Genomic DNA, 12,491 nt, shown 5'->3' with positions numbered 1-12,491 from the left:
ACTTGGGCGTGCTGTTGCTCCCCGCACTGTCGGCCGGTGTTTCAGGCAGGGGAGCTGATGGGGGCAGGTGCATTGGACGAGGTCCCCGGTGGGCCTCTGGTATCTCAGGGATAGTGAGGGCACCTGGCTGGCTGAGCCCCGGGCAGCGTGACCACTCCTTGACCCTCCACCCTTTGAGGCCAAGCTGGAGCCTCCGCCTGGGGGACCTGCTCTGTGAGGGACCTTTACTGTCTCTCCATTGCCCCCGCTGTGACCGCCCTCCGGGGCACAGGGACAGGCTTTGACTTGCTTTCAGGCTGTCGCGAACGTGTCTCCTGGGCATCTCTGCTTGCTCACACCTGTCTCCAGATATGTGGTGTGTTTGTCCCTGACAGGCTATTGGGGTTTGTGGAACCCTACTTCAACGCCTGAAGCAGGTGGAAAAGGAGGGCAAAGCCTGGGCTACTAGCAGGATGGAGCACCACTCTCCACGTCCACGGGGCTGTCAGTGGACAAGTGTCTGGTCTGGTGTCCAGGATTTGGGGCATCAGGCCATGCTTGATGCTGCTCCCGGAGACGGGAGCGCTGGTAGGGGCCACCTCGCCTGGGGAGGAGACCCATTCCCTCCCTTCATCCTGCAATTTCTGGTGCATTTTCTCCATGACCTCCCTCTAGCCCTACCCCCTCCCTCCAGTCCCCTCCTCCCCCTCCCTCCAATCCTCTCCCCCTCTCACCAGTCCCCTCCTCCCTGTCCCTCCATTCCTCTCCTCCCTCCCTCCAGTCCCCTCCTACCCGCTCCAGTCCCCTCCTCCCTCCTCCCAGCAGTCCCCTTCTACCCGCTCCAGTCCCCTCCTCCCTCCTCCAGTCCCCTCCTCTCCCCCCTCCAGTCCCCTCCTACCCGCTCCCGTCCCCTCCTCCCTCCTCCAGTCCCCTCCTCTCCCCCCCTCCAGTCCCCTCCTACCCGCTGCAGTCCCCTACCCCCTCTTCCCAGTAGTCCCCTTCTCCCACCTCTTCACTCTGCCCATCTCCATCCCTCTCCTTTTCCTCCATTGTCATTTTACTCCTGGTCCCTGCAAGGTGAGTGCTGAGGCTTCCTCATTCCTCCAAGGTCGCTACCCTCTGGAATCTTGGTCTTCCTCCCTTGGACACCTGAGTGGGACGAACGCTCCGCTTCTTCCCCCCTGGGATTGTTCACCTGCCTTGTGCACCTGTATTCCTTTCTCCTGGAGGTCAGAAACTGTTAGTCCACACAGCCTGCCCTGTCCCCTGCCTTCTCTGTTTTCTGGTGGGTAACTTTGTGTTTGCAGAAAACTTCCAAGAATAATTCCCATATACCCTTCACTTAGATCCCCCATTATTAACATTCTGTCACATTTGTTTTGTTATTCTGTGTATGTATATATGGATGTATATACGAGAGTTTTTCCTAAATCACTTGACAATAAGTTGCAGGCAAATTCCCCTTGACCCTTAAGTACTTCAGTGTGTATTTCTTAACAAAGACATTCTGTTACCAAACCACAGTACCATGATCAAAATCAGGAAATTGACATCGATACAATACTGTTATATAACTACAAACTTTATTCAAACTTTGCCAGTTTTCCCAGCAATGTCCTTAGTAGCAAAAAAAAAAAAAAAAAAAAGTTACTGTTTCCACTTCGCTGTTCAGTCCAGGATCAGGTCCTGCATTTAGTTCTCATGTGTCTTCCGTCTGTTTTATTCTGGAACACTCCAGTCTGTCTTTCAGGATTGTGATGTTTGCTTTTTTAAGGAGACAGGCCAGTTATTTTGTGGAAGACTTCTCAGTTTTGGTTTGTCTAGTGTTTCCTCGTAATTAGATTCAGGTTCTGCATTTTTGGAAGGAATGTCATACACGGTTTTTCTTTCTCAGTTCATCAGCGCGCGGTTACTCTTGGACAAGGCTCAGTTTCTTTGCTTGTTAGTCTACATTCACATTCGGATCCACTCCCCTGGGACCACCGTTCCCATCCCACCACGGTCTGTCCCCCAGCTGCCCCTGTGTCACCTCCTGTCATACTTCTGTAGTCTGTGCCCCCAGTGGGCGTCCCATTAGTTCTCATTTCTGGTGTAAGAGGCATTTCCCGTATTCAGGTCATATGCAGGCTTGTCAACAGATGATTGGTCGTTTCCTGCCTCTCTCCTGGATCCTGACTTACCACTCAGGTGCTTACTGTGCTCCTCCTTTGTGGAGCGCACTTCCAGAATGCTGCTGTTTTCTCTTAGGATTTAACAGTGTGAACATTCCTTTAATATTGGTAGTGGAGGAGGAGGAGGTGGAGGAAGAGCTTAAACTAACGGGGTGTTTGTACTTTTGGTGGTGCCCAGCTTCATCTCACTGAATCCAGACCACAGCCCTGTGTGCTGCGTACTCTTCGTTTTTTTTTACAGGTGGCACGTGGGCGTTAGGTTCCATGACCGAGGCCATACGGTTGATAAGCAGTGAAACTGAAATCACACAGTAAAAGGGAAAGGAATAATTTTGGATGCTGAGAGGTGGTAAGAAAAAGTAGAAAAAGAAAATTCTGCTGATTCCAAGCACCAGTGAGCATCAGTTAGTGATTTGTTCAGTCACCAGGGACGAGAGGCTGGAAAAGGGTGGAGGCTTGCTGGGGGATGTCAATTTGGGAGACTTTAGTGTTGAGGCAATAGAGAAAGTCTTCAGAAACAGGGAACTCACTGAGAAAGAAGTGCAGAAATGGTGAGTCCAGGGCGGGTGGTTTGGAAGTGGTCACATTTAGGGAGAGGGGAGAGGAGCTGACGCAGATCGTAAAGGAGACTCTGCACCGTGACTGGAGGCCCTGTTCTCGCCCTGTGGGGACACCCTGGGTGCGGGGGGTGGAAGGTGGGAGACGGGCTCAGCGAGCAGGCCTTGCTCTCCTGTCCACTCCGCCAGGCTCTGTGTTAGGTGCTGGGGACACAGGCGAAGAAGGTCCCCCTGCTTGTCCAGAGGAGCTTGTAACCTAGTGATTCCTATTTTATGCTGTCCAGGACAGTAGACGAGTGGTTGCCTTCAATGCTGTTTTTATAAGACACATTAGTCAAAAGTGTCTCCGAAGCTTAGAATATCCATGCTAGAAAGAGCCTTAGAAATCCTAGGTATGGGCATCCTCATTTGTCTCGGGAAAAACTGAAGCCCAGGGTAGCTGAGGAGTTTGCCGTTGCTCAGACAAGCAAGGTGGTGGCAAGCCTTCTGGCTCCCAGATCATGTCACCAACAGCATGACCACTGTGACCCCCGTGTTTGGCACGGGTCAGCATCAGGGTGAGTAGAGGGCCTGTCTGGTCAGCTTGCCCCTTGGGGACTGTCCCGCCCCAGTGGGACTCTGTGGGTCGGTGGCTCGCCATTCTGCCACGGTCCAGGCTCTCCCCGAGCTGCTGGCTGTTCCCACCGCTTCTTGAGGGTGTCCAGTGCCCTTTTCCTCTGGATTTCACTGTTTCTGTTAATGGAATGGCTCTTCCCACAGTGCTCACCTCCTCCCGTTAGCCAGCTGCCTCTGCCCCAGGGCCGGCTCTTGCATCCATTCCTGTCTCGTCACTTCCACTATTGTCACTCCATTTATCTCTCCTGATCCACTGCGACAAGCCCCTAACTCTGCTCTGCCTTCTTCCATCCCCTCCTTCATCTAATTCTTGTGCGTTGCTGTCAGATTAATCCTCTAAGAATGAAATTGCACGACTGTAAGCGCTTTTTATATGTTTTATTGCCCAGACACCCATCTGACGTTCTGTTACATAGGTTCCCGCCAGGCGGTCAGCCAGCCCATTTCAGTCCTGTTTTTATTTTGCATTTCAGTTTTAAACAGGTCTATTATAAAGTTCTTACTTCTCTTGAAGTAAAACATTTTTGTTCTCCTTGTTTTATGGTGTAATTGCCTCTTGAATCTCTGAAGAGGTTAATGATCAGCTCTTCAAAGCGCTTCTTTGTTGACAAGATTAGCCCTTCTCTCAGAGGCCAGTTGCTTTGCTTTCTCACTCTCGTGCTTGTACAGGTGGTACTAGATTGCTCAGTTTTAGGGGCTGTCGTGAGTTTCTTCAGCAGTTCTGTGGTCACTGTCCCACCAGCAGGCCTCACCCCAGCTGCTCTGTGTGGGGAACAGGTCAGCTTCCCTTCAGAGTGTGTGCAGGGGTGGAGGAGGGGAAGATCTTAAATTACTAAGTCTCTGCTGCCCTGAAGAGTGTAACTAACAAAAGTGGGGGTGGTGGACTGTTTTAATTATTCATTTAAATGTTGTAGTGGGAGTTCAGTGATCATTCCAGCTTCTAAAAATCATACTTTTTCTTAGGAAAAGTAATAATTCTTAGAGCCCTCTGGATCCTTGTTCTAATTTGAATAATTGCTCTCTAGGCCTGCTTCCCAGCTTCTGTCCTGAGATTGATTTTCATGACATTTCTCTTATATTTCTTGATTTCCCATGTCTTTTTGGATTTCTTGGAGAACTTCCTTAATTCATTCTTTCAGAATCTGTGGATAAGAAAACCTTTAAATCCTTACGTACATGACAGTGTCTTTATTTTGTAATCACATTTGAATGATAGTTCAGTTGGGTATAAAACTCCCAGTTCAAAATAAGCTTCCCTCAGAATTTTGAACACATTTTTCCCTCCTGCAATCTAGTGTTATTAATTAGAAGCTTGATGATGATTTGATAATCTGTTTCTTGTTCCTTTATAGGTAGCCCTCTGAGAGTTGGACTGTTGTGAGAATGAGGCTAGGTGTGAGTCTTTTATGATTCACCTTGTTTATTACCTTTCCAACATGAAGATTCATGTTGTGAGGCCTGGGAACTTTGGCTATTACTCCATTTTATTTCTATCTTTTTGAAAATCATATTGGCTAGTTGCTAGGCTTCGTACATCGATCACCTATATCTCTTAGCTTTTCTTTCCTTTTGCTTTTGCTCTGATGACTTTTCCTTGATTTTTCTTCTAGCTGTTCTATTGAATTTTCACATTTAAACAATCGAGTTTCAGTTTCCAAGAACTTTTCTTTTTTAAAGATTACTTCATTTTCTTGTTAGCCTGTTCTTATTTTAGGGATGCAATATTTTTAGGTCTTTCTGAGGATACTCATTAGAATTTTAAAAATTATCTTGTGTTCCCTGAGTTTTCTGTTCTGTGTCCTTGCTAACCCCACAGTAGTCTCTCTCCTTAATTCTGATGGAAAGAGAGTCTCCCTCCTCCACTGCTGACTTTTTCTTTGTTAATTTTGGCTGAGGGGTTATCTGATCTTATGATCTCATCTGCTTTCCATGTTCCCAGAAATTTATCTACATTTTTTAGACTTTCATTTTGACAGTGAAAAAAAAAAATTGTCATTTGACAGAAATTTGGGAGGAGGAGAATGAGCAGCTCAGTCAGCACCTGAGACCCTCCCCAGCCCTCTCAGTTCTACGCAGTATTTCAGACCTGTCTTTGATATTTATTATTTTGAAACAAAATGGCAGCCAATAACAGTTGTTACCTAGATATAGATTCTGATATTTGAATGAATTTCCAGCAAAACTGGTCTGTGCTTTTCACGTGTCATTATCCTGACGGAGCCTGGGGTGCGCTGAGAAGCCAGATGTCCTGGTCTCCAGGAGGCCTCCGTATTCTGCTTCACAGTGTCGTTCCAGGGATGGCAGGGAGAGGAACCTCCCCTTCCACCCGCCGGCAGTGGCCCCGTGAGTGCTGGAAGGCTCCAGACGCTGGGTGGGCTCAGCCAGTGCCCCTCTCTGCTCTCCCAGCATCTTGCATTTCCCAGTCGGGACCTGATTTACAGAATAAGAGCACTGGCTAGGGACAGTGGTGGTCATCTGTGACCACAGGGCTCTCAGACTTCATTGGGGGATTTCACCTGGAAGACGCCCACCCCAGCCCATTAGAAAAGGGGTGAAGGGTCGTGATGGGGTCTCCCGGGGAGAGCCCGGACAAGGCACCGCAGGGACCCTGTGCGCCAGATGTTAGCGGGGCCACTTCTGGGGAGCGTGTAGGCTTCGCACCTTCCCGTGTTTGTGGGACTTAAGTGGCCGAATTGTGTCGTTCTATTCCCATGAAGGAAGTGAGGACCAGCCTGGCCCTTGTCCCCCCAGTCTGTCCCCACCAATCCACTATTTCCCACTCCTTTCCCACACGATCAACTGTCCAGCCTCCCCGCCGTTCCCCTGAGGGTCTCACGGCTCTTTTCATCATCCGTTCAGCACGTACTCAGCAATCAACGAATGATGACGCTCGTGAATGAACTCTCCGTCTCTGTCTGTAGATTACGGTTTCCCAGACCTGACTGAGAAGGCTGGTCCCGTAGAGGACACGGGCCAGAGTCAAGAGGGGGCGAGCCTCCCGTCTCCCCTGCCCAAGATGAGCCTGGTGGAGCCACCCTGGCGTGTGGTCCCTGCAGAGGAGGAAGAGGCGGAGCAGCTGCTGCCTGTGACCAGATCCCAAGAAGAACCCCGAAGTCAGGTCCACGGCTTTCCTCCCACCGGCAGCAGCCAGACCCCAGGGGCCCCCGAACACCGGCACGAAGAGTCTGGGGACCAGGCCTCCTCGGGTGTGGAGGTGGGGAGCAGCATGGAGCCAAGCCTTTCCCCGCCCACAGTCGCCCCAAGTCCAGTGACCCTGGGGGGTCAGGATGTGGCCGACTGGGGGGCAGGGGGCACGGCGTTGCCAGCCGCAGGGCACGGGCTAGAGTTGGAGGCCCCTCGGGAGCCCAGTGAGGAGGCCACTGCGGAAACAGCTGGCTTGGCTGGCCGGCCGGGGGAGGGACCGTCCCCGGCCTCGTTCTCTCAGACAGAAGCTCCCGGCGGGGCTGAGGCCTCAGACGAAGACCCCACGCACCCTGGAGCCTCAGCCTCTTTCTCACTGGCTCCTGGAGACACGGAGCTGACACCTTCCTCTGCTGCCGTGGGACGAGAAACCCTAAGCCAGCTGCCCCAGGAAGGGCAGACCGCCGACACTCCGTCTAGAACACCCTGGGACTCCACGCAGGTAAGTGAGGGTGCTCGCGGGCTGCCCGGCCATGCCCAGCTCACGGCATGGGGAGAGCTCTGCCGGGCCCCGGGACGGCAGGTGGATCCCGGGCAGAACTTTGGGGGGCACAGCTCATGGCCCAGCAGCGGGCATCCTCTTCACACTGAGGTGCACAGGCTCGGCACCCCCGCCCAGTAGTCATGGGTTCGGGTGCCCTCTGCTCGTCACAGCCGCCGAGGGTGGGTGCTGACAGCGCTCTGGCCAGCCCCACCTCCACGCCCCCCACCACTGTGCAGTTGCCCCTGCTTTCCTCCTCACCCGCCCACCCCGACACCAAAAGGAAAGGAGGGGTCCCAGGTGGTCAGCTGTGCGTCTGGCCCCCAGGCATGCTACTGTTTGCCCTTCAGAACGTTACACGAGTTTGCCTTCGAAAGCCTCCAGGCCGGCCCCTGCAGCCGGGCCCCTGTGACACAGCTCCCGCCTCCACTCCCTCCAGACATCGGGTTGGTGAACCTTGGCCGGGTCCTGGGCATGTCACCTTGCAGAGGCTGTCTGCTCTCACCCAGCTGTCACACCCATGCCTGGCCTCGCCCTCCTAGCTTCTCACAGGGTTCCGTCCACCCTCCCTCCAGATGCCCTTCTTATTTCTTTGCACAGGTGATCTGCAAAGACTGGAGCAACCTAGCCGGAAAGAACTACATCATCCTGAACATGGCGGAGAACGTGGACTGTGTGAGTGCTGGTGCGGCAGGCCGGGCCGGGGTGGGTGGCCTGACCCCCTGGGGGGAGCCACCTCCCACCAACGTCTGAGAAAAGAGGGCTCTCGGGTTTTTAAATCCCCAAGGCTCTTTGTGCCTGCCCCCCTCCGTTTTTGATTCTGCGTGTGATGTCGTCTCTCCATGAGGATATTGAAATTGCTTTCTGAAGAGTTGTTTTCTCCCTGTACGGGACGCTTTCCCCATTTGTTAGTTTTGTTCTCAGTTTTCCACATGCGTCCTCTCCTCAGATGTCTGGCGGCGTTTGTTTGGTGCTGTTTAAGGAGGGCCAGCAAAAGCTGGTCGGAAGCTTTGAGCCTGGGGGTGGGCTTCACTGTAGCTTCTCGGGAGGGTGGTCTGGCCGGGCCATTTCATGTGAAAATTTCTAATGTGAGTGTCTTTAGGGCCTTCCTCTTGGGTGATTAGGTTCTTGGAAAAAGGAACGTCTGTCCTTCGGGGAGGGTATGGGGCTGGCCGCCAGGGTTCTGGGAGCAGCTTGGGAGAGGGCTGTGTTTCTGTGTTAGGACACACGTGCCTGATGGGTGAGTTTATTCACCGCACCCATTCGCAGTGTGAGCCCCTCCCACGGCTGGGTCTGGTGTCCTCAAGGTCAGAGACCCTCTATTTTACCATCATTAAAGAACAAGCGTCCCGTCTTCTGCAGGGAGAAGGGATGTTGGTCAGCTGTGCGGTGTCAGGGGGAACTAGGGGTCCATTGCTTCTTAAACACACTCTCAGTGTGGTCCTGTGCTGGTGCCGTTTCCATTCTCTCTCCCAGAGGGAGCCAGTGCCGCTTATCCAGAGCGTTTGGCAAGTTGGGCGAGAAGTCTGGGTGCTCCTCAGCTCTCCCCGCCTGGCTCAGCGTCTGGCTCTCTCGGGCTTGCTGAACTGGGAAACTCTGACTCATCCATCCGCTTCCGGTGATCACATGCTGTGGCTCTTGTCTCCTCTGCTGTTTTGTTGTGGTTTTGTCTTTGTGGTTTTAGACCTTAAAAGAAAAAACCTTCATTCTTGCTTAGTGTGTTTGGTAGAAAAGTGAAGGTATATGCGCACGTTTAATCCACAAGTGACCAACGAGGTGTTCTCTTCTTCCCAGCATCTTTATAAAGTGATAGATTGTAACGTCATTGGTGTGTTTCAATCCAGGGCAGTGCAGTTATTAGTCTTACTGATGCTCACTCTGTTAACTGGAAAGAAAGCACGAGGTAAGGGCTGTGAGTCGAGTTCATTCAGGGTCTGACTGAGGACGGTGGCCTGGGAGACAGCCTCTCGGGTGGACGAGCCAGGATACATATGAACTTCGGTGAAGGGGACGCATGGAGCGGAGACCTCAGGGAAAGGTCACTGCTGGCCTTGAGGACCAGACGTCTCAGTTAATGATTTGAGTGCTTTTCTGTGTGTGGGACAGTGCAGGAATCTGGGGTCAATGCCATTCTTCCTTAGTATACATGTTAACTCTCTGGGGGCCCATATATCCAGACACAGAATGCTTCGTCCTGCATTCCTCTCAGAGTGTAGGTCAGCGACTGCAGTGGCTTAAGACTTGATCCTTGTGGAACTGAGTGCAGGCAGCCTGCGTTGCCTACAACGCCATCTTTGGCCAGTGAAAGCCTCAACTCGGAGTTGGCTTCTGAGTCCTTTTGACCAACCTTTAGTGTTTGCTAGTTTCCCTGCTTTCTGTGCACAAGGATGTTCCAGGCTGTTCTTGAATGTTCCCTTCCCCGGACACGGAATCAACATTCTTCAAGGAGCTCTCATGGCTTTCATGGGGACTTGAGACTCTGGAGTTTGGGGGGCACATACTTGAACAATGAAGTCTAAAGTTAATGTCTCTGTTCTTTTCCCAAAGAACACATAGAAGCTTATAGCTTTCATTCAGCTTTCCCTGTTTTTGTCTGGTTTGTTATTCTCATTTAATACTTGACATCCACCGAATTAGTCAATATTATTTTTTACGGTGGATTTTTTAATTGTAAAAGAATCTAACATAAAATTTATCATTCTAATCATTTTTAAGTGTACGGTTGTGTTAAGTACATTTACATTATTGTGAAACAGATCTCCAGAACTTTTTCATCTTGCAGAAACTGGAATTCTGTCCCCATTAAACAACTCCATCTCCCCCCTCTCTCAGCCACCCTTCTACTTTCTGTCTCTGTGAATCTGAGTGCTCTGGGCCCCTCATGTTAGTGGGATCGCACAGTATTTGTCTTCCTGTGACATCTCGGGCACATTCCAACGGGTGGCGCCGTGGGGTCAGCGTGTATGCGTACGTTCACCTTCCCTGGATACCGTCCAGCGACTTTCCACGGTGACTGTGCCAGTGACACCGTGGCAGCACCCGGGTGCTCTGGGGCTGCCGCGTCTGCCGGCCATCGGTGTTGTTTTCCATTTTAACCATTTTGCGAGGTGTGTAGTGTGGTGGCACTACTTTGTGGCTTTACTTTGCATTTCCCTGATGATTAACAAAGTTGAACAGCTTTTCATGTGTGTTTTAGCCTCTTGGTCAAGTGCCTCATCAGATCTTTTGCTCATTTATTGACTGGGTTATCTGACGTTTTATTTATTGATGTCTGTAAATTATTTATATGTCCTGGATATGAAACCTCTGTCTCGTATACATATTGTAAATGTTTTCTCCTACCCTGTGGGGTGCCTTTTCACCCTCTTAATAGTACCCTCTGATAAATGGAAGTTCTTAATTTTTTTAAACTTCATCATAAAATACTCCAACTTATCAGTTTTTTCGTTCATGGTTAGTGGTTTCGTCGGGTCCAATTTAGAAATGTTTGCCTACTCCAAGGCCATGCTTGTTTCTAAAAGCTTTAGATCTGAAATGCATCTGGAATTGACTTTGGTGTATGGTGTGACCTATGAGTCCAGGTATGTTTTTTCTTTTCTGCTGAGATATCCAGTCGTCCCAGCACCTATGACTGAATAAGTCCTTTCAATCCTCACAGTAGGCCCACGGATTTAGGCCCGATGCCCACATTTTCAGATGGGGAAACTGAGGCTCGGAGAGGTGCAGTGTGTTGCTAAAGGTCCCAGAGCCGATGAATGGCAGAACCAAGATTTGAGTCCATATTTGATTCCAAAGCCACTGACACTCACTTCCCATCTACAGAATGAATGTATGAGACACCTAGTCATCAGACCCTCCCAGAACTGACTTTGTGGGTCTAGGGCTTAAGCCAGGCAAACGTCTGGACCCTGAAAATGGGGGGTGTGCGCAGGTGGTGGCGCACAGGGCTGCAGCCCCCACACACACGGGGAGGCGCTGCCCCAAGGAGGGCTCAGGCGCGGCTGCCCCTCCCCTGCACGCGCACACACGGACGGTAGCGGCCATTTCAGGAGCTGGGGCTTCCCGAGCCACTCGCTCGGGCCATCTCCAGGTACCAGCCTTCTCCCAGGTGTGGAACTGAGCAGGCCTCTCTTAGGCTGCTGAGCCTAACACTCGTGAGAGCCTGCACTGGGCACTTGCCATGGCAACAAGGCTCTTCATCACGTCAGTAGCGTGACAGCCACGCTCCTTAGCTTGGGCCCCAGCAGAAAGGAGAGCCCACAAGGCTGGCCTGGAGAGACGCCTGGGTCTCATGGGCAGAGACACCTGGCTCGCGGCCCCGCGGCTGGGAGCATTGGAGATAGGAGCCCACGTACAGGAGGGAGGGGCTGCTGGGGGCCAGGGGTCGGGGGACCCGGCCAGAGGAGGGCCTCTTCCCAGACGGGCCAGGAAGGGACAGTGACGGGCTGGGAGCCAGAGGCAAGGCCTCCTGCCCCGTGCCAAGTTCCTGTTCAGTGCCAGCCTCTTGCCAGCCTCTTGTTTTTGTTTTTGTGTGATTACCTGTGTACAAGCTGAAGGAAATCTCAGCAGCACAAGAGCGCCAGATGGGAAAGAAGTCTCCTTTCCCTTCTCCTGCCCCTCCCTGCGGCCAGGGGTCTACCATTATGGCCATCTCTGCTAATTGTCCTGGGCACCGCTGCACCCTGCGAGGACGCAGGCGTCTTTTTTTTTTAATCTATTTTATACATATTAGTGTATATATGTCAACCCCAATCTCCCAGTTCATCCCCACCCCCCACTTTCCCGCCTCGGTGTCCACACCTTCGTTCTCTACAGCAGACTCTTTCTTGACTGCCCAGCTTTGAGCCCTGTCTCTCCAGTGACAGGCGGAGGGGAGTTTGGGGAGGATGCCTCCCACCTCGGTGGCTGTATTGACGCGCACTCTCTTGTCCTCCCCCCCGACATACTCGTCCGTCACATGACACGTTTGGACACCAGGCCCCGCGTGAGTGCAAGAGGCCAAGGCAGGAGGGGGCACCTGGATGCCTTCAGGGACCAAGTGGACTCAGGTCTTCCTGTGCCCACTGTCCCCCGAGGCCAGGGTCACAGCCTCCTCCGTGGTCCCCAGAGGTCCCTGAGCAGCCACTCTGGGCAGCCCGCTGGCCTTTCCCGGGTCAGAGGGGCCCAGGCCTAGAGGCTGGGGTCAGGGGGCATCACCCCTCACCGAACGCGGGGCTTTCTCTCTGCCTTCGCAGGAGGTGTTCCGGCGGCACCGGGGGCTGCAGCTCCTGGCCCTGGTGGAGGAGGCGCTGCCCCGCCACGGCCGCAGCCGCCACGGGGACTGGCACATCTCCCTGAGCAAGCCCAGCGAGAAGGAGCGGCACCTGCTGATGACCTTGGTGGGCGAGCAGGGTGAGTGGGGGCTGTGGGGAGGGCAAGCTGAGTCCCAGCTGGACTGCCTGGTTCAGGGCTCAGTGACGCCCACAGGCCTGGGTTCTGGAGAGAAGG

At 52.6% G+C, this 12,491-nt stretch overlaps 1 protein-coding gene across 2 annotated transcripts in view; it reads left to right on the top strand.

Annotated features, from left to right (window-relative positions):
- PODXL2 (podocalyxin like 2) overlaps window positions 1-12,491 on the top strand; it is a 31,935-nt gene that overhangs the window by 15,337 nt on the left and 4,107 nt on the right. For both annotated transcript variants that reach the window (XM_073787795.1, XM_004322297.4), the window contains exons 3-5: window positions 6,244-6,965; window positions 7,605-7,679; window positions 12,239-12,395. In XM_073787795.1, coding sequence (XP_073643896.1) covers window positions 6,244-6,965; window positions 7,605-7,679; window positions 12,239-12,395 — 954 coding nt within the window. The remainder of the gene's footprint in view (window positions 1-6,243; window positions 6,966-7,604; window positions 7,680-12,238; window positions 12,396-12,491) is intronic.

Source organism: Tursiops truncatus, chromosome 10, assembly GCF_011762595.2.
Source record: "Tursiops truncatus isolate mTurTru1 chromosome 10, mTurTru1.mat.Y, whole genome shotgun sequence".
Taxonomy (NCBI): Eukaryota; Metazoa; Chordata; class Mammalia; order Artiodactyla; family Delphinidae; genus Tursiops; species Tursiops truncatus.
The sequence above is the reverse complement of the archived record's forward strand: the minus strand, read 5'-3'. Positions and strand labels throughout refer to the sequence as shown.